This window comes from Protomyctophum bolini (genome assembly GCF_963924005.1).
Source record: "Protomyctophum bolini genome assembly, chromosome: 3".
NCBI classification, from domain to species: domain Eukaryota; kingdom Metazoa; phylum Chordata; class Actinopteri; order Myctophiformes; family Myctophidae; genus Protomyctophum; species Protomyctophum bolini.
The window spans coordinates 52,423,590-52,446,025 of record NC_137864.1 but is presented as its reverse complement, the minus strand read 5'-3'; the positions used below and the strand labels follow the sequence as shown (position 1 = coordinate 52,446,025).

General features: G+C 42.5%; 1 protein-coding gene across 1 annotated transcript in view; it reads right to left on the bottom strand.

Annotated features, from left to right (window-relative positions):
- Positions 1–21,930, bottom strand: part of mad1l1 (mitotic arrest deficient 1 like 1) — a 113,478-nt gene extending 91,548 nt beyond the window's left edge. The window contains exons 1-9 of the mRNA XM_080759128.1: positions 21,818–21,930; positions 20,750–20,911; positions 18,536–18,676; positions 13,371–13,550; positions 12,525–12,649; positions 11,807–11,888; positions 11,192–11,322; positions 10,215–10,329; positions 9,796–9,857 (exon numbers count right to left, since the gene is read on the bottom strand). Of these exons, the coding sequence (XP_080615254.1) occupies positions 9,796–9,857; positions 10,215–10,329; positions 11,192–11,322; positions 11,807–11,888; positions 12,525–12,649; positions 13,371–13,550; positions 18,536–18,676; positions 20,750–20,887 (974 nt within the window). The 5' untranslated portion in view covers positions 20,888–20,911; positions 21,818–21,930. The remainder of the gene's footprint in view (positions 1–9,795; positions 9,858–10,214; positions 10,330–11,191; positions 11,323–11,806; positions 11,889–12,524; positions 12,650–13,370; positions 13,551–18,535; positions 18,677–20,749; positions 20,912–21,817) is intronic.
- Positions 21,931–22,436: the final 506 nt, after the last annotated feature.

The following is a 22,436-nucleotide window of genomic DNA, read 5'->3' as shown; positions in this document are numbered from 1 at the left end:
AAACAGAAGGATAGATGCTCCATCTGTCTTGATGCAGATATTGTGACATTATTTCTTCATCTGTCTGCTGTTTCTTTAACCCATTCTGAACGGGAACCCATCTTGGTGTTAGCATCATGTTATGCTTTAGCTATTGAAAAATAGCAGATCTACAAGCTCGTAGCGCGCCACTGAGTGGCGCGCTATGAGCTTGTAGGTCTGCTATTTTTGAAAAATCGAAGAACGACTGACATTTTTTTAGAATCTGATCTCGGGTCAGAATGGGTTGATCAGACCAGTGTGTGTCCAGTGGAAACCTCGTATGAATCTGATCTCAGGTCAGAATGGGTTAACCACTTGCTCCAGAATGTGAACGATGCGCTCAACTGTGAATGCTGAATACTGTTGCCGTCGGGTGGAAATTGTATATCATCGCTTGTCAGGCAGAAACCTCTTAACCCATTCTGACCTGAGATCAGATTCATACGAGGTTTCCACTGGACACACACTGGTCTGATGAACCCATTCTGACCTGAGATCAGATTAAAAAAAAAATGTCAGTCGTTCTTCGATTTTTCAAAAAATAGCAGACCTACAAGCTCGTAGCGCGCCACTCGGTGGCGCGCTACGAGCTTGTAGATCTGCTATTTTTCAATAGCTAAAGCATAACATGATGCTGACACCAAAACGGGTTCCCGTTCAGAATGTGTTAACTCACTTTCTAACTGTGTTTTATTGTAAATTAATGCTCTATCATACTACAGTGTCAAATGTGGCTTCTTGTGAAGTGTTTGTGGCTTAGAGATGAATCGTCATTTATTAGTGGAGTGGAGTCAGAATGTGCCAAGGTTGGCCTCCGGCTGAATGCCAAGAAAACTCAAGTTATCACTTATAACATCCCATCAGAGCATCCACCTCTAACAACAACAGAAGGCACTGCTTTGAAGGAAGTCAATGACTTCAAGTACCTGGGCTCATGGGTCAACTCCACCGAACAAGACCTGAAAGTGAGGAAGGCCCTTGCATGGAGGGCCCTAAACGGCATGGCCAGTGTATGGAACTCCAACCTCCCCCGTCAAACCAAACTAAGCTTCTTCTACGCAACGGTAGAGTCCGTTCTCCTATATGGCAGTGAATGCTGGACCTTGAAGCCAACCCTGCAGAAGTCTCTCGATGGGTGCTACACCAGAATGTTGCGGGCAGTACTCAACATCAATAAGAGCACACATGTTACAAACACAACTCTGTATGATGGAATGCCAAGGGTGACCCAGAAAATAGCAGCCAGGAGAATGAGACTAGCAGGACACTGCCAAAGACACCAAGAGCTGCCAGCCAGTAAACTAGTGCTGTGGGAACCAACGCACGGGCACCGGTCACGAGGACGTCCCACGCTAACATACATGGATGTACTCAAGAACGACGCAGGAGCGCAAAGTACCAACGAACTGGCCAGATGTATGGAGAACCGGGATGACTGGAAACGACGATGGAGGGCTCGTCTGAGGACGACCTAGAGAGAGTCATTTATTAACAGAATGTGTGGTAAGCACGGTATGTTTGTCTCGAGTATATCAGACAGGAATAATGCTACCTTTGCCCAAAAGGTTAGTACTCCTGGGCATTCCCACAGCATGTGTATGAATGTTCCGATGGGGTTTTTTTGCGGACATAGTGAGCATAGAGGTCTTTGTAGTATTTTAATTTGGCCGTTTCCTGGGTGTTATAGCCTCCAGGCATTCACTAAATGGGACAGTGGCGTCATGAAGCAAGCAAACAAGCAGCACAGAACAGCTAAGAGTATTATTATATGTCTAAATCTCTAAATTTCCACGACAGTGTTGAATAAAATCTTTGAATCAATTTGTAATCATCCTGTCTTCTTATCAGTGTGTCTAACCCTGCACAAGGCATGCTTCAATGTTTCCAGATGTTGCGAGAGAAATAAGCAACAAGGTCTAAGAAAACAAGCCCAAAAGAAGCAACTGTAGGCTACATTATCCCATTCTGACCAGGCACCCATTTTGGTGTTAGCATCATGTTATGCTTTACCTATTGAAAAATAGCAGATCTACAAGCTCATATCGCGCCACCGAGTGGCGCGATACGAGCTTGTAGGTCTGCTATTTTTGAAAAATTCGAAGAACGACTGACATTTTTAGAATCTGATCTCAGGTCAGAACGGGTTCATCAGACCAGTGTGTGTCCAGTGGAAACCTCGTATGAATCTGATCTCAGGTCAGAATGGGTTATACTGTATAGTGTATACAGCCCATCAGCTATTTGAAAATAGACGATCTAGAAGCTCACATCTCGCGATACACTGTCTGCATTCTGGCCCAAAAGGCCCAACCACAAAAGAACAAACCCAAAGTCGCTTACCGACTTGGCAACACCGGTCATGTTCATAATAGTTTTCAAATTGGTATATAAGGCCCAAAGATGTGGCATCGGTGGGGCTCTGCTTCAACAACTTTAATTTTTAATCCCATCGAGGGGTAACTGGTTCTCAGCAGCTTGTGACACAGTATGCAACATACAAAAACATGCAAAACAAACAGATACTCCAAGGAGATAATCATGGAATGAAACCATCTTGAAACATTCTCAAGTAACAATGTTTTGGTCTCACAAAGCCCTTGGCAAAACTAAACGAGTAACTAGAATCGTATGATTGTACTCTGCAGAGGTTGCAAACATGCAGTTAAACTAGGGTTGCCATGGTGGTTTGAATCTTATCACCATACATTATTGAATGAATAGATAGAATGGAAGAAAGGCACTGTTTTTCTTTTTTCTTTTTCATAAGTGGAAAAAGCCACCCTCTGTAAACAGCTGATTACCCAGTGCCCAATCTGAGAATCCCATCGTCAAATATTCGGGAAAACAGCGCCTCCCCTGTTGTCTGTCTTGAGAGACTACCCAGTGCCTAACAAAGATCCATCCATCCATCCAGAGGACGCACACCTCAGCTAATTCGTATTATTTATTTGCATTCCTTATGTATTCCTTAGTAGTTGTCCTTTTTTGTTGAATTTCATAGACGGCAAGGCAAGCAGAAATCAAAATCAAAATATTGAAAATGTTGAAAGAATTATGTTGAATCATTTAGAATTGAAAAACATTCTATTCTGGGGGTTCGTGGCACAAACTCTTTCCTGGTGCCACCAAATACACATGACATCAGTATGGGGGTCCTTGGCATGAAAAGCTTTTAGAACCACTGCTGTACAGTATGATGAATGAAAGGAGTCAGTGTTTCAGGAAGGTCAAATTGTCTCTGGAAAAACCACTCCTACACACAGCCTCTTACCAATTAAACGATGGCTCTTTTCCAGGGGGTTAAGCCAAAACCTCCCAGCAGAACCCGAAACTTTAACAGAACCTATGATTTAATTTGTATTAACATGGAGGCCAGAATGGCCGAGAGCTAGGGATTCTGTTTAGTCTGTCTGTCTGTCTGTCTGTCTGTCAACAACTAATCTCTAGCACAGCTGGACCGATCTGCGTGCGACTTTGCATGCACACTCCAGACAGAGTTCTGCTCACATAGTTCTGAGTTCTATGTTCCCAGAACCCAGCATTAGTATTACCCCCCTGAGCAGGGCCCAAATAGGCACAGCAGCCATAATATATTGGTCTCCCTCCACTGGCTGCAGCCCACTTCGTATAAAATCAATTTCACCTTTACAAAAATGTGCTTTTAAAACAGACCTCAACCCTTGTATCCATTGTTGTGTTTATCAATTTATTTCTTGTGCCGTGTTCCCGGTCATGTCGATTGGTTTATGTCATGTCTTGTATTCTGATTTCTTCTGATAAGCACTGCTCTAAAAAGGTGCTATACAAATAATTTAGTACTATACAAATAAAGTAGTAGTAGTAGTAGTAGTAGTAATAAGGCCTCCTCCTTTACAGGTCTTATCAATATTATACTAACTCTGTTCCATTTTGGTCAAACAGAGTCAGGGTGGTGATTATAACATTGTGCATGTTGGCTCACTGGAAACACCATGTTACACCAGTGGCTCTCAAAGTGTGGTCCAGGTACCCTCATGGTTCCTTGAGGGAGTTCCAAATGGCCCCTTACAGGGGTGTAACTCTGACTGTAGAATTAGTTAATTAATTTGTATACACTCAGTGTTGGGGGTCCTTGAAATTAACCAACCACTGTCATACACTAAATCAGGGGTGGGCAACTGGCGGCCCGGGGGTCACATGCGGCCCCCACCTTCACTTAATGCGGCCCTCAGGTTAATGTCAGAATACTGATATAATATTGGTTTCAGGCTGTTTACAATTCCACAACATGCAAACATGACCCGCTTTAATTACCGGTACTTCAGTCTAAATTAGTAGCTCAATGCTCAACACTGCACGTATAATTGAAGGCATTTGAAATGAATAATTTTCAGGATTCCAATTCAAAAATAGCAAAAATTCAAGATTTCAATTCGAACGTAGCAAAAATAGCCGATCTACAAGCTCAAAACGCGTCGCAGCGTGACGCGTTTTGAGCTTGTAGATCGGCTATTTTTGCTACGACAGCAATATATGGCCCTAGGCAGTTAGTGTAGAAATATAGTGGCCCTCTCCATCGTCAAAGTTGCCCACCCCTGCACTAAATGGAACAGAGCCTGAATTGGTCATATCATTGGTATCCTCTTTCCAATATAGCTGCTGAGCATAGAGCCTATTAAGTTCGGAGAACCTTATATCAGAAACCAAGCCGTAAGCTTATGAAAGCTAATCCAGAACCAGTGAAACACACGGCACAGTTCACGGCAAGAGAGCCATAAGTCTGCACAACAGCAGCCTAGGCCAGGGGTTCTCAAACCTGTTTGGCCCCTTGGAGGGGATCATTTTTTTCCAAGTACCGCCTCATCCTCGCAAGTTGCGACAACAATAAGCATATACTTACAACCTTACATTTAGATGCCATTGGAACTATTTGTATTAACACCCTGATCGCACAGGACGGAGTTCTCCGCCCTATCAATTAGTAACGCCCAGCGCTCAAGACGGAGATTGATCAAAAGGACAGAGATTATTGATATCAATTCAAAACCGATAGCAACACTCCACAGGCGTCTGTTGCGCAACATTTAATGTTGCACAACAGTGGGACGTCATCGGAAATGCCCCCCCCCTGTTTAGCGGACGAGATGGAAAATCTTAAAATTCGAATAACTCTTGATCTAAATCATTCCGTCCAATTCTAAGAAAAGACTGTGTGTTAGACGGCCCACCGCTGCCCTGTCATTGGTCGCGATAGAATGAATCATACCTCCTATTGTTGTCGATCGCCTCATCTAGCTACATCTAGCTACTTCAGCCACATCCGGGATAACATCCGGTCCGTCGCTAAATGTGCTCCGCTGCTATAAATCGCTGGGCGCTATGATTTAACCCATTCTGACCTGAGATCAGATTCACACGAGGTTTCCACTGGACACACACTGGTCTGATTAACCCATTCTGACCTGAGATCAGATTCATACGAGGTTTCCACTGGACACACACTGGTCTGATTAACCCATTCTGACCTGAGATCAGATTCTATAAAAATGTCAGTCGTTCCTTAGATTTTTCAAAAATAGCAGACCTACAAGCTCGTAGCGTGCCACCGAGTGGCGCGCTACGAGCTTGTAGATCTGCCATTTTTCAATAGCTAAAGCATAACATGATGCTAACACCAAAATGGGTTCCCGTTCAGAATGGGTTAATGGATTAAATAACCCCAGGCGTTCGGTGCGTTCAAACCTGAAGATATATTTGTTTCCAGTCACTTTCCAGATCTCTTTACTTTGGTTGCGCAGGTCAGCGTTGGTAAAACAAAACAAAAAAAATCCCTTCGCTCGGGTCATGCGCCGAATGGTTGTAGACATAGTAATTTAACTTTGGAAGAGTAACCAAATGGACCCCGCTCGTTCACGCAAGGTTACATAATATTTAACATAATTCCTGCAACTATATAATTTATGAGCAGCAAAACTAGTCTCTATGTCCTTAGATAGCAATTCTGTAGACTTAGATAGCATTTGATACAGACTTATAGCATGTTATGTAAACAGCATAAGTGCATTGTATGTAGTCATAGCACGTCATAGTACATAATGTATATCATAGTAGTATAGATGTATAGCTTATATGTATAGTTTCATTATAGATATTCCACTGTTACTTTCTTAGCTTACGCATGTTTCATGATAAATGTTTTTATGTGATGTATTCCCCATGCTTTTTGTTCTTGCTTAATGTAAGTCGCTCTGGATTAAGAGCGTCTGCTAAATGCCTAAATTGTAAATTGTATGTCGGTGCAAAGCATTTGTATATAGTTCTGTCCACCGTTGCTGCAGTGCTCTAACTGAAAGTGACTGGTGTGGAGTCGGTTTCCATTCCTATCCAAAAGCCTTTGAATATAATGGAATATGATTAAGGATTACTGTAATTATGGTAAGCTTTGGTAATAGTAGTATACTATACCACACATACCATAATTCACTATCCAAAAAAAAACTGATTGTCATTGGCTATGCGTCGCGGACCCCACTTTGAGAACCCTGGGACCATGTGATTACAACACTAGTAAATGCTCTCAAAAACCCGAGACGACATCACTGATTGTCATTCAATTGTTATATAGCGAGGCATACAATCGATGTAAATTGGTTGCTGAATCAAACCCTTTTGCTTTTTTGGTCAGCATCGCTCCAAGGACTTGGTTGAAACAATTACTTTTTCATAAAGCGGTGTGTGGAGACATTCGTTTTTTTTTTTTTTTATCGATGTGGAGGCTGCCTCTTTTGCAGCATTGCTGCAGGCTCCATTCTATGTGCTTTATCAAGCAACCGTCAAGACGAACAAGCGAATTGCAGGCAGAGTTGGAACGCATTCATTTAGGATAGCATTTCGCATTTTCAACCCTTTTCCCCGGGACGATTTTGACCTGGTTTGACTTCCAATTTTAATGTCGGGACTGACGCGGCGCTAATGCTTTATTATGCGCTCCCCAAGTAATTCCCTTCCCGTTCTATTATAAGAAGAAAATAAAATATCATCAAAGGCATGCGATTATTTATTCAAGGCCTAATTTGTCTCACTGTTCCTTGAAGGAGGCTTGCAATGATGCCAAAAACACACACATGCAATTGCACGCACACACACAAACAAACACATACACACAAACACATTAGACACACTGGTTTTATGGTGTAAATTACCAAAAGAGTATTGTTGGGAGGGCATTGTGTTACATTCAAATATTCTGTACCTCACAGGTAGAGTTAAGTCATCTAGCAGCCCCACCCCTTAGAAAAGGGTATATCAAGTGGGCCCACAAATAATTTGTCAAAAAAAAGAAGTATGATGTTGATGATAATAAACAAATTATGTTTAGAAATTACTCTTGACTTTTTTTGTGCCAAGGACCACCAAAATGATATGTCCGTTTAACATTTGTGTAAAGAAATATTCAAAATCCTAGATGCTTTTTTCAGTTTGAATGAGTTTAAAGATGGAGTCAAGTGCCGTGATATTTTTTCCCAGTTTTGCTTGTGTTTATGAGGTGACATTACTTCATTAGACACCCGTGGTGTGGTTGTTATGTGCAATGATGTCTTCCATTTGTATTTAGGGTTTCTTCCTGGAGGCTGAAACCTTGACATTCAAACGTGCCAATGAAAGAAAACGGTGATATAGTGACATCACAATCACAATATGTGATGTCACTACCCCAAGCACTATTATATACGTCCAGGCCGCTTCCCCACTTCCCTCACCGGTGTTACCGTTGTTACCATTTAACCCATTCTGACCTGAGATCAGATTCATACGAGGTTTCCACTGGACAACACACTGGTCTGATGAACCCATTCCGACCTGAGATCAGATTAAAAAAATGTCAGTCGTTCTTCGATTTTTCAAAAATAGCAGACCTACATAGCTCATAGCGCGCCACCGAGTGGCGCGATATGAGCTTGTAGATCTGCTGTTTTTCAATAGCTAAAGCATAACATGATGCCGACACCAAAATGGGTTCCCGTTCAGAATGGGTTAAGAATACACTGTTCCATTTAGTATGCAGTGGTTCTCAAACGTATTCTAATTTCAAGGACCCCCCATAACTCTGAGAGTGTACAAATGGAACCAAATGGACCCCTAAGTCACACACCCATAATAAGGGGCCATTTGGAACCCACTCAAGATCACTTAGAGAGACCACTGGTGTAGCAGAGTGAGCCAACATCAGCACAACAACAGCACCCTGACTGTGTTTGACCAGAATGAAACAGAGCCTTCATTAGTACGGTAACAAGACTACTCGCCCCGTTTCCGTTTTCCTCCCAGAATTTTCCCCAGTGAGGGGTGGGAGAGGCTGGACAGCAGACGGCTGGACTTTGAATTTCTCTAACTATAAACTTTCATGACAGCAGAACAGCCAAAGTACAAATATAATTTATGAAAAGCTACTACAGTGAAGTCTGTTCACAGAAGTTGTTGTAGGATATGTGGGGATTATCTGACGAGGTACCATTTGAGGGGGCAAAACCTTACATATACTAAATAATACTAAATTCTTTATAGGTTCAATATAAGTCAAATAATATAGCCTTTCCACAGGAGTATCTTTTTATATTTTTCCAAAAAGAATACAAACAGCCAATAGCATATTACAAAGTTATCCCCCTCACTGGGGAAAATTCCGGGAGGAAAACCGGGCAAGCACCGGGGCGAGTAGTCCGGTATTCATTAGTATCATCGGTAACACCAGTGAAAGAAGTAGAGAAGTGGGCCAAAGTGGCATGTGTGCATAGAGGCCATTGGACAAGCAGTCTGCATTTTTAAGTGGTGCAACCACTTCTACAACCAGCTTGCAATGTCCGTGTTCCTGTTTGTTTGTGATGTACGTCAAATGAGCACGAGTGGTGTGCGCATGCGTGAAATTGGAACGACAGAAGTATGTGCGCACGCACCCGCGTGTGTGTAGTGCCGTGCATGTGCGCGTGCACCACTGGTGTGCGCACGCACCCGCACCCGTGTGTGGATGTTGTTGCTAGATAAATAGTGTCAATGCTAGCGAGCTAAAATATAGCCATCCTTGCTCTAGAAAGCACCAATGTTTCCATCTAGACCACCGGATTATCAGCAAAAACCTCCGAAAATTGCGCTAATGGACCAAACCATGGAGAGCTCTGTACATTAGGAGTTATTCAGCTTTTAGAGAGGGGAGTTGCACCACTTGGTTCACACAGGTGTGATTTTTAGTAAGCTATTGGATCTGCTCCTCTGCTCAGGAGATATGCAATCTCAAATCACCAGGTTTGAAAGCATGCACAGACAGACGGGCTGATGGACGGACGGACGGACGCACGGTACGACTAAGCACGCACACACACACACACAACATAAAAACAGGCACAACACAAACAATGTCAGAGAGAGTAGAAGTGGCCATTTCATGAGTGTGACCACAGCTCCCCCTGGTGTTGTTGCAGTGCATTACATGATGCAACGGACTGCTAAACTACACAGAACTTTGCAAGGTCCCTACAGGGCTCTGCTGAACACACTAACACACGTTTGTATTACTATACTTGTGAGGACGTTTTAAAACAGAAATTTTATGAATGCCATTTTTTCCCCCTCAATTTTCTGCCATTTATAACCCTAACTATAAAGCCAAGAATAGATACAATACAATAATGTTATATTATTATAATATTAATGTTAATTTGAACACTTTCATCTAAGACTGTACCATGTATAGAGATACATTTAACACACACACACACACACACACACACACACACACACCTGATGTTTAGTCCAGTCGACAGTCCAAGGTTCTCCCAGGCTTGGAGCTTCTCATACTGTCTCTAAAGTTTTAGGGAACAATAAAGAGGGAACAAATTAATATAAATGCTGATATTGTTACTGAAAGCAAGTATAAGCAACACAATCATAGACAACCTTATTTTCAACATTTACAGTGTTCAGAGTTTAATTATAAACCTTACTGGCAGGTTTTAAGAATGCGTTGTTCTCATGCTGCATTGTAATGACTGTCACCGTTTTGACACTATGCTCCATTTTGCTTTTGTTAGTCTGTTATTTCTTCTATTCTATATGTTTATCCTTCATGTATGTCTTTTCTTTTGAAAGTACAAATATTATGAGGAAACGATTATGAAGACGATCTCAAATAACAGCCGCTGATGTGCCAATAAGTGTACCTCTTTCTCCAGCTCCATGTTGACCAGCTCTTCCTTGGTCTTCTCCAGTCTCTCCAGCTTCCGTCTCAGCCCCTCCACCTCCTCCTTCAGCAGGCTGCAGTTCTCCCTGCTCTCCCTGCAGCGTCAGGATTCAAGCAAAAGACACAGGCTTGTGAATATAAGCCTGAGAGGACACCTCCTATAGACTAGTGCTGCGTTTCCAAAACAAGCTCAAGAAAACGATATGCATTTGACGGCGGACCGGCCGGACCCCCATCATCTCAAACATCATTTTGTGTCAGGGACCTCCAGAGGATCTTTCAAAAATACCAGATCGACCAGCCCATAGTGACGAAGTGACACGATATGAGCTTGTGTATATCTGCTATTTTTGAATAGGCTACATTATTAACCCATTCTGAACGGGAACCCATTTTGGTGTTAGCATTATGTTATGCTTTAGCTATTGAAAAATAGCAGATCTACAAGCTCATAGCGCGCCACCGAGTGGCGCGCTACGAGCTTGTAGGTCTGCTATTTTTGAAAAATCGAAGAACAACTGACATTTTTTTTATCTGATCTCAGGTCAGAATGGGTTAATCAGACCAGTGTGTGTCCAGTGGAAACCTCGTATGAATCTGATCTCAGGTCAGAATGGGTTAAACTAATTTAGCTGGGGGTCCCCAGGCCCCACTCTGAGAGCCACTGTCCTAAAGACAGGCATTTAGCTGGGGGTCCCCAGGCCCCACTCTGAGAGCCACTGTCCTAAAGACAGGCATTTAGCTGGGGGTCCCCAGGCCCCACTTTGAGGGCCACTGTCCTAAAGACAGGCATTTAGCTGGGGGTCCCCAGGCCCCACTTTGAGGGCCACTGTCCTAAAGACAGGCATTTAGCTGGGGGTCCCCAGGCCCCACTCTGAGAGCCACTGTCCTAAAGACAGGCATTTAGCTGGGGGTCCCCAGGCCCCACTCTGAGAGCCACTGTCCTAAAGAGATGACCTGAGGAAGGCGTTGTCGTCTCGGAGGCGCCGCACCTCCTTGTCCAGGTCTGGGACCCTGGCCACCTCCGTCTTCATGGTCCTGGCCATGGCCACGTCCTGCTCCTGCAGGGTCAGACGCCTCTCTAGCTCCTGGTGGCACAAGGACACAAACAACAGCGTCTAACTAACGGCGTTCTGCCACGCATGGCTGTCTAAACACACCGCTAATGTGGACCCACCGAGGTGTAAACCACTCTCGCACCTTACGCGTAACCTCACGTGCACACTGCATCTGATTATCTTATGCTATGACTATTACCGTATATTACAGTGTATATGTAGATATTCTGATGTTTTTACATATTCAAATTTGTTTTTCCCCTCCTCCCCCCCATGCCCTCTTCCCCCCCTCCCTCCTTTTTGCTTTTTCACCAACTTCATTACATTCATGCGTGACTGGTCGGACTTTCAATGTGGGGTGTTTAGACAGCAAGCCAATATATCAAGGTCATGGTAAACTTTATTGCCCACAAGGGACAGTGTGTGTGTGTGTGTGCGTGTGCGTGTGCGTGTGCGTGTGCGTGTGCGTGTGTGTGTGTGTGTGTGTGTGTGTGTGTGTGTGTGTGTGTGGTACCTTAATCTTGATGATGTGCTCAGAACATGTGGACTGTGCAGACTGGAGACTTTGGCAAAGCTGTGATACTTCCTGGTACTTCCTGATCATTTGATTAATATGAGAGCGAGAGAGAGAGAGAGAGAGAGAGAGAGAGAGAATATTTTAAGATGCTTTTCAAATTGATTAGAACATTTTGCACTCTGAGACTTTTCACAATTGCACTTATTCAGAGGTCCCCAGAAAAATGTGTTACCTTGGCAAAATAATACTGTAGCAGATACTGTATATAATGTTGTTTTAATACAGGGCACCACTTTGTGCCACGCTGCGAGCTTGAACATCTGCTATTCCTTTGAACGTTTTTGAAAAATCTTTTGTGGGTTTTTTTTAATATAAATGTGCATATTTTAACACAATTCATTTTTCTCTTCTGGGGGTCCTTAACATGAACTACTGGTCTGGACAGTGTTCTTAAAGTGGGGTCCAGAGACCCTCAGGGTTTCATGAGTCGGGGCCAAATGGACACACGTCTGTAACTGAGATTATGCATGTTTCATGAATTCCACATTGTTTTGTCTCTTTTCTCACGAGAAATGTTTCGTGAATGAGATTAAATGCAATGTTGCAAAGGCAATCATAGCAGAAAGATGTGTGTGCAAATACTGTATGTGCGTGCGTGCGTGCGTGCGTGCGTGCGTGCGTGCGTGCGTGCGTGCGTGGGTGGGCGCGTGCGTGCCTGCGCTGAACATCCATTTGTTCTTGCAGAGACTGGTTGTCTAGGGTCTTGGAGGAGATGCTGGAGTCTTTATTTTGAACGTCCTGCTTCAGATCTCGGATCTCATCCTTCAAAGCACTGATGGTCTGCACAACCCAACACCGTATGGAAAGAAAAGCAATAAAGTATCACTGGTCAAAATAGTCGGTCTGGATAGTGGATATAAATAATAAGTGATACATCGTCTCTGTTGGATGGAAACCTCAACGGTTACCTTTCAAGATTCTAAATCGGAAGTATGAAAAGCAGCAGACCTACAAGTGTTTTGAGCTTGTGGACCTGCTACTTTTGATGCTTTGCCCGACTGCAACGATACGATACACAGTAAACATTTCTATTTAACCCATTCTGACCGGGAACTCGTTTTGGTGTTAGCATCATGTTATGCTTTAGCTATTGAAAAATAGCAGATCTACAAGCTCGTAGCGCGCCACTCGGTGGCGCGCTACGAGCTTGTAGATCTGCTATTTTTGAAAAATCGAAGAACGACTGACATTTTTAGAATCTGATCTCAGGTCAGAATGGGTTAATCAGACCAGTGTGTGTCCAGTGAAAACCTTGTATGAATCTGATCTCAGGTCAGAATGAGTTAAGTACAAGAAGTACAATTAAATAACAAAGACTTACTATTATTGTTGCTGTCGGGCATAAACCTAAGCTAGGTTTTAAAAATGCCATCAATTGTAATAATAATTATTAATAATTGTAATAATAATTACAATAATTGCATTCATAAAAATGTCGTACTGAAATGCTGATGTCTTCACCACAAGTATGTAAGGCGTACCGTACATGTGAATGGTTTACCTCGTTAGCCGTGTTCAGCATGGTCTCTCTGTCCTCCAGTCTTTTGCCCAGGCTATCCAGGTTGGTGCGGAGAGCCCGGTTCACCTCCGCCTGCTCAGTGTGGCTCTTAGCCGCGTCCACCTCTCTCTCCTGCATGCGTCTGATTCTGCCCAGCATGTCCTGATTCCGGCTCAGCTCATGCTGGGATATGAAAAGCATAGAGTTAGTTAGTTATACAGTAGGAGGCTAGCTGGGATATGTAAAGCATAGAGTTAGTGATACAGTAGGAGGCTACAGTAGCTGGGATATGTAAAGCATAGAGTTAGTTAGTTATACAGTAGGAGGCTACAGTAGCTGGGATATGTAAAGCATAGAGTTAGTTATACAGTAGGAGGCTACAGTAGCTGGGATATGTAAAGCATAGAGTTAGTTATACAGTAGGAGGCTACAGTAGCTGGGATATGTAAAGCATAGAGTTAGTTAGTGATACAGTAGGAGGCTACAGTAGCTGGGATATGAAAAGCATAGAGTTAGTTATACAGTAGGAGGCTACAGTAGCTGGGATATGTAAAGCATAGAGTTAGTTAGTTATACAGTAGGAGGCTACAGTAGCTGGGATATGTAAAGCATAGAGTTAGTTATACAGTAGGAGGCTACAGTAGCTGGGATATGTAAAGCATAGAGTTAGTTAGTTATACAGTAGGAGGCTACAGTAGCTGGGATATGTAAAGCATAGAGTTAGTTAGTTATACAGTAGGAGGCTACAGTAGCTGGGATATGTAAAGCATAGAGTTAGTTATACAGTAGGAGGCTACAGTAGCTGGGATATGTAAAGCATAGAGTTAGTTAGTTATACAGTAGGAGGCTACAGTAGCTGGGATATGTAAAGCATAGAGTTAGTTAGTTATACAGTAGGAGGCTAGCTGGGATATGAAAAGCATAGAGTTAGTTATACAGTAGGAGGCTAGCTGGGATATGAAAAGCATAGAGTTAGTTATACAGTAGGAGGCTACAGTAGCTGGGATATGAAAAGCATAGAGTTAGTTAGTTATACAGTAGGAGCTACAGTAGCTGGGATATGAAAAGCATAGAGTTAGTTATACAGTAGGAGGCTAGCTGGGATATGAAAAGCATAGAGTTAGTTAGTTATACAGTAGGAGGCTACAGTAGCTGGGATATGTAAAGCATAGAGTTAGTTAGTGATACAGTAGGAGGCTAGCTGGGATATGTAAAGCATAGAGTTAGTTAGTGATACAGTAGGAGGCTACAGTAGCTGGGATATGAAAAGCATAGAGTTAGTTAGTTATACAGTAGGAGGCTACAGTAGCTGGGATATGTAAAGCATAGAGTTAGTTAGTTATACAGTAGGAGGCTACAGTAGCTGGGATATGTAAAGCATAGAGTTAGTTAGTGATACAGTAGGAGGCTACAGTAGCTGGGATATGTAAAGCATAGAGTTAGTTAGTGATACAGTAGGAGGCTACAGTAGCTGGGATATGTAAAGCATAGAGTTAGTTAGTTATACAGTAGGAGGCTACAGTAGCTGGGATATGAAAAGCATAGAGTTAGTGATACAGTAGGAGGCTACAGTAGCTGGGATATGTAAAGCATAGAGTTAGTTAGTTATACAGTAGGAGGCTACAGTAGCTGGGATATGTAAAGCATAGAGTTAGTTATACAGTAGGAGGCTACAGTAGCTGGGATATGTAAAGCATAGAGTTAGTTAGTGATACAGTAGGAGGCTACAGTAGCTGGGATATGTAAAGCATAGAGTTAGTGATACAGTAGGAGGCTACAGTAGCTGGGATATGTAAAGCATAGAGTTAGTTAGTTATACAGTAGGAGGCTACAGTAGCTGGGATATGTAAAGCATAGAGTTAGTTAGTGATACAGTAGGAGGCTACAGTAGCTGGGATATGAAAAGCATAGAGTTAGTTATACAGTAGGAGGCTACAGTAGCTGGGATATGTAAAGCATAGAGTTAGTTAGTGATACAGTAGGAGGCTACAGTAGCTGGGATATGAAAAGCATAGAGTTAGTGATACAGTAGGAGGCTACAGTAGCTGGGATATGTAAAGCATAGAGTTAGTTAGTGATACAGTAGGAGGCTACAGTAGCTGGGATATGAAAAGCATAGAGTTAGTTATACAGTAGGAGGCTACAGTAGCTGGGATATGTAAAGCATAGAGTTAGTTATACAGTAGGAGGCTACAGTAGCTGGGATATGAAAAGCATAGAGTTAGTGATACAGTAGGAGGCTACAGTAGCTGGGATATGAAAAGCATAGAGTTAGTTAGTTATACAGTAGGAGGCTACAGTAGCTGGGATATGAAAAGCATAGAGTTAGTTAGTGATACAGTAGGAGGCTACAGTAGCTGGGATATGAAAAGCATAGAGTTAGTTATACAGTAGGAGGCTACAGTAGCTGGGATATGTAAAGCATAGAGTTAGTTATACAGTAGGAGGCTACAGTAGCTGGGATATGAAAAGCATAGAGTTAGTGATACAGTAGGAGGCTACAGTAGCTGGGATATGAAAAGCATAGAGTTAGTTAGTTATACAGTAGGAGGCTACAGTAGCTGGGATATGTAAAGCATAGAGTTAGTTATACAGTAGGAGGCTACAGTAGCTGGGATATGTAAAGCATAGAGTTAGTTAGTGATACAGTAGGAGGCTACAGTAGCTGGGATATGAAAAGCATAGAGTTAGTTATACAGTAGGAGGCTACAGTAGCTGGGATATGTAAAGCATAGAGTTAGTTAGTTATACAGTAGGAGGCTACAGTAGCTGGGATATGAAAAGCATAGAGTTATACAGTAGGGGATGATTCGTTTCCAATCCAATCCAATCCACTTTATTTATTTAGCACGTTTCAAAACTCAGAGTTTACAAAGTGCTGTACAGGAGAAAAATAAAAACAAATGCACTACAGCTACCACACAGAAAAACAACAGCGAGAAAACAAAGTACAAACAGTGAAAACAACTGAGACACATTTACAGAAAAACAACAGAAAAAGCATCACAGTGAGACAAACATATACAAGGACCGAAGGAACTCAAGCGGGGTTAAAAGCCAAGGTAAAGAGGTGGGTCTTTAGGCCAGATTTAAAAGTCTCGATGGAGGGGGCCGATTTGACGTGGGAGGGGAGTGCGTTCCAAAGTTTAGGGGCTACAACGGAAAAGGCTCGGTCGCCTCTGGACTTCAAGCGGGTCTTCTTTGTGACCCTGAGGTTTAGCTGGCCCTCAGACCGCAGTGACCTAGTAGGAGTATAAACCTCAATAAGTTCAGACAGATAAAGAGGAGCCAGACCATTTATAGATTTAAAGACAAATAGAAGAATTTTTAAATCCACTCTGAAGCGGACAGGGAGCCAATGAAGGGAGGCCAAGACAGGTGTGATATGCTCACGTCTGCGAGTCCCTGTGAGCAGACGAGCGGCTGAGTTTTGGACGAGCTGGAGTCGAGCAAGGGAGGCTTGGTTTAAACCAGCGTACAAGGCATTACAGTAATCCAACCGCGTAGATATAAAGGCATGTATAACCCTCTCAAAATCACTAAAAGATAGCACAGACTTGATTTTGGCCAGCAGCCTCAGATGATAGAAACTAGAGCTAACTACCGCATTGACTTGTTTGTCAAGTTTAAGGGCATTGTCTAGTTTGACGCCAAGGTTTGAAACCACAGGTTTCACATATGGCTGCAGGGAACCTAGGTCAGTGGGAACGATCCCAGGACCGCAAGCACTGACATTTTTACCATTGAGCTAATAGAGCATGCCCTGCCCTTGCTCAGGGGATGAATTGAATCTTGACCTTGACATGACCTTCTAAATGCCTCAATAGAAAAGAGCAGGGTGATAAAATACAGCCTCCCCTAATTGTATAAGTTATATTGTATTAATATAATACCATACAGATTGGACAAAATGTAAATGTATGTATTAAAAGCAAGTTACATACAATAGCGCTGATATAATGAAGTGAAATTAGCAGACAAACTCACAACATGGTGGGTGGTTGATACAGTTTAAGAAAAACAATATATGTTTGCTGTCGGGTCTATTGTTTCTATCTCTATTCTGGTATTTTTTTTCGTAAATTACTTGATCATCATAATACAGTGTGACACAAACACAAACTTATCAAAAGAAGCACTTTTGCTATTTTGCAGCCCTATGATAACAGTTAATATGAGCTTTTAATTAGGGATGCACGATATAAATCGGTAGCATAATTGGAATCGACCATAAAAATACCATATATCGGACTCAAAATAATCCACATTATTTTCACTGATATTGATGATGCAATAATAATGTGACCATTGTAAGCGCCATTTTGAGTCTCCTAATTGTGGCCAATGATGTCCACTGAGGGGTGTGTTCAGGTTCAGGTTGCCATAGTTACAGGGAGGGTATTTAACCCTGTCCCTAATGAATTGCAGGTGTTGTTGATAGGAGGCAAACTGTTTTCTGACTGTGCAGACAGGGACTGTTGCATTCACCACGTTTGACTGTTTGTTACTTATGTTATTTGCCTTCAAAGTATAGGATTTTGTAAGGAAAATAAATATAATTTAATATCCACTCTACGAACATTCTGGACCTCAGTTCTTTCAGCACACGTCTAAACTTCCTCATCCGTCAGCAGCCAGTAGCACCTAATACAGGGATTTAGGCGCTACAACCATCAATGGCTGAATTCTACATTAAATGTGTGTACTCATTCCATTCAGTAGTCATTCAGTAGTGAAAACAGACACTTTGATTGATTGAATATTTTACTGTATTAAGACCCTGGCCTATGGCCTAGGCTTGTTTCCATTGTGGTTTGATTGATTGATTGATTGAAGTATTCATTAACAGATTGGATAATTACAGTACATTTCAAGCAGAACTCACTCAACACAAAACTGTCAACTGTGGACGACATCATAAAGCATTACACTTGTTTACAATAGGGTCCACCATGTTCAATTCATCCTCTGTATAATATTGGAATCGGTCAGAATCGCTATCGGCAGATATGGCCCTGCAAATAACCGGAGATCGGATATCAGTTATATATTTCATAATCGTACACCCCTACTTTGAATTGTCCGAAACAAACTAACATTCCGGCCCCGGGGCACTTCTCCTCCTTCCAGTATGTAATATGGGTGCATCTATAAACAGTGTGCTGTACCTCCAGGTCTCGTGCGCTGTCGGTGGCAGCCCTCTCCAGTTCAAAACGAGCCCGCTTGTGGCTCATCTCCATCTGTTTCTTCTCCTGGTCCAGCTGAATAAACTGCTTCTTAGAGTGGACCCGATCTGCTGCTTCCATCAGCTAAAAGGAGACGACAGGGTTTAGAGTGGACCTAGCCCTGGTCCAATGCTTACAGCGAGTGTCTCTCTCTGACGCCTTGTGGAAGTACCTTCCACAGCCCACTGGTCATATTTCCACTCCCATGCGCTGTTTTTTTAATACCAGCAAATAAACAAAACGACGTAACCACTTACCGAAATAAAGCCTGCTAGACCTTAAGGTAAAAGTCTATTCTCGAACCTGGGAAGCGTCTCAGGTCCCCAGTTTCTCTCTAAAATGCACTATTTTAATCATTAAATAAAATGAATCCAGCCAGATCGGCTCGGGTAAAACCCGGAAATGCCATAGTGGAAGAAATGACTCTGCCCGGTAAATTCAGGGTACATTGCGTTATTAAAATGACACAAAGTGCATTCGGTGAGTGGTTACGTCGTTTTGTTTATTTGCTGGTATTAGAAAAACACAGGGCACAGGAGTGGAAATATGACCAGTGGGCTGTGGAAGGTACTTCCACAGGGCGTCAGAGAGAGACACTCGCTGTAAGCATTGGACCAGGGCTAGAGTGGACCCTCTCTGCTGCTTCCATCAGCTAAAAGGAGTAACACTTTACTAAAAGGCCAGGTCTATAATGCCTTATAACTCGTTAAAAATGTGTTATAATCATCTGTGACATGACAACGTATGACATTTAACTTATTATAAGTATTGTTCATAATGCATTATAAGCTCAGTGGAATAGCACATTATACGTGACATAACTTTGTTAGTTATGAAGTGTCTTTGTTATATGTAGTTAGCGTATAGGCATAGTTTTTTGGCCATAGTACATTATTAACTTATATTAATCATTAACCAAATTAAAGTAAAAACAAAAATGTTATGATCCTAACTAACTGCCCTACACACCACATCTTCACTTTGAGAACCAATGCTGTAGTAACACTTTTTCTCAACGACAGGTCTGGGTACCAAGCAGTGGTCCAACTGGACCCGTTTATAGGTCTGTACCTCTGTGTACAAATGGAACCATAATCATTTGGTTTCATCTATACAATCTGAGAGTTAAATTAACCCATTCTGACCGGGAACCCATTTTGGTGCCAGCATCATGTTATGCTTTACCTATTTGAAAAATAGCAGATCTACAAGCTCATAGCGCGCCACCGAGTGGCGCGCTACGAGCTTGTAGGTCTGCTATTTTTGAAAAATCGAAGAACGACTGACATTTTTAGAATCTGATCTCAGGTTAGAATGGGGTTAATCAGACCAGTGTGTGTCCAGTGGAAACCTCGTGTGAATCTGATCTCAGGTCAGAATGGGTTAAATTAACACTGTAGATTGGGGTCCCAGGGATAATGGTTTCAAATGAAGGTCCGCGTACGGTCTGTGTTGATGTCCAAAACGGTCCATTTTCAGGGTTCAAATTCAAAAGTAGCAAAAGTAGCAGATTGACAAGGTCCAAATTAGAGCCCGACCGATATATCGGCCGCCGATATGACCATATATGGGCCTGGCCGATTGGATCGTATCGGTGAATTTCTCGCAGATATACGCGATATGAATTAAAGCATGTTGCTGGTGAAATAGACTACTACTGGTGCAGTGATATGTTTTGCCCAGCAGCTCACTTGACTGAATAAGTTGGAAAAAAGTCTCGAATAAAGACATTGGTTTAAGAAAGCAGCTGTCCTTACTACTGTCACTGTGTCTGTACCATTGCATAATCATATCGGCACAACATCTTTGCACAATTCACACAGAAAAAAGGTCTATTTTCATTCCAGCAAAAAAAATCACTATATCGGTGGCAAATCGGCTATCGGTGATTGTCCCCCTCTATCTTATCGGTTATCGGATCGGCCACACAAATCCATATCGGTCGGGCTCTAGTCCAAATGCAGCAAGCTGTACATGCAACTTTTGGTGCTTTTGTGTGACGCTGTAGTGTGATCTAGTATGGCGTTGATTTGAGAAAAAAAAACAACAAAGTAAGAATACGGCGATAAGAGTTTTCTGCCCGAGAGGAACTATATCAAACAGGTGGTCACTGAAAAAAACACAAAAAGGTTGAGAAACAGTGCTGTATGTATATACCTCCATGCCACGTTTGAACGTATTCTGCAGGTTTTCGGAGCCTGTGGACTGTAAACGCTGAGGGGGATCTGGTCTGGAGATGAAGGAGTTAAAGGACTTGAGGGTTGAAAAGACGGTGGTGTCATCGTCCATGTCCATGGTCACCGTTTTAGCCCAGCGCTGCTTTACAAAACCACATCACAAAGACAAATGAGAAAATCATTTACAAATAAGGCCTTGTATGATGCCTGCAAATCTTTAGGACTGACTGTCATGATCACACTGTTATCGCCAAGTCACATTTGATTTATTTGTGTATAATAGGCTATTTTATTTGGGGGGTCAGGTCACTGCCTGAAGCGTTTGGGAACCCTTGGTCTATAATAGAAGTTTTACCGGTACTTGTTGTGTGTGTTTTGACATTGCTGTATTGTTTATTTTACTGAAGTGAAGGACTAAAGTATTTCTTCCACCACTGTTATGTTGACTGTAACTCGACTCCTATCCGGGCCCTACGTCTCACCAGGTCCACTCCTGCTCTCACCAGGCCCAGGACCTGTGCGTTGCACCAGAGCCCCAGCACGACAGTTGATTCAGGAGTGGTGAGTGACAGTATAATCACGTTAAACTATAAACACATGATGATACTCTGGGTTTAATGAGCCTGTGCTAAATGTGAGGTTCTCAAAGGTTCCCCACCCGCAAATTAAATTATTCATATAAAAGCAATGGAGCCAATGCACATATCATAAATGATGTGACTCTGACAGTGTACAACTACAAAGTACCAAATGCAACCTAACAATGGACCTGTTTACATTGATTGTAAGTGAAGTATGTATTAACAGTTTGCAGAATTACAGGTAAGTCATGGGGGTCCGTGGCCTAAATGTATACCACATTGTGGGGGTCATTGAATTACAATTTATTTGAGAGCCACTGTTCAAAACAATGTTTATAAACTGTAGCAAATATAAGCCAATGCTAACTGGCAGCAGCCGCAGCAGCAGCATGTATAGCTGGAAGCCTTAGCTTTAAAGCTAACCCAGGTTATTAGAAAGTCGTTTGGTTGCAGAATGAAGTCCTTACCTAGGCTGTGACTCTGTATTTATGTTGAGAGTGATTTCAAATGAACGGCTACAATAGACTTTTAGCCCCGGCTTGTTCACACAACTCAGAAATCCCTCCACTTTGGACTTATTTTTCTTCTGTTGGTGTTGGAGTTTATTGCTGACACATTGCAAACACATCTGTGCGTTACCGCCACCTACAGTACTATTATTATTATTATAACCTTAACCTTTACCATTCATGACTCGTATCCGGCCTAAGACCCGCCTACTGTATCCGGTCATTTCCAAAGTCACATTAGTGCGTGGTTTCCGTATCCACTACAGGCCGGATCTTTATAGTGTTCGAGAGTTGACCAGAGTTGACGTCCAAAATAAAACCGTCGCTCACGCTCCACCAACCGTGTTGCCATGTCCGCTTATTATATATTTTCTGTAAAGTTGCGTGTAAATTATATTGGACAGGAGTCAACCCACAGAGCCTAGTCCGTCCACGCCTTTACTCTAAATTCCACGCGCCTGCATAATTTGGTTCTCCAGTCTAGTACTGGCAGAGTATAGTACCGGAGTAACGGATTGTGTAACACTTAAAAATTCATTCAGATTATAGATGACCAACCATCCACAAACTTCAGTTA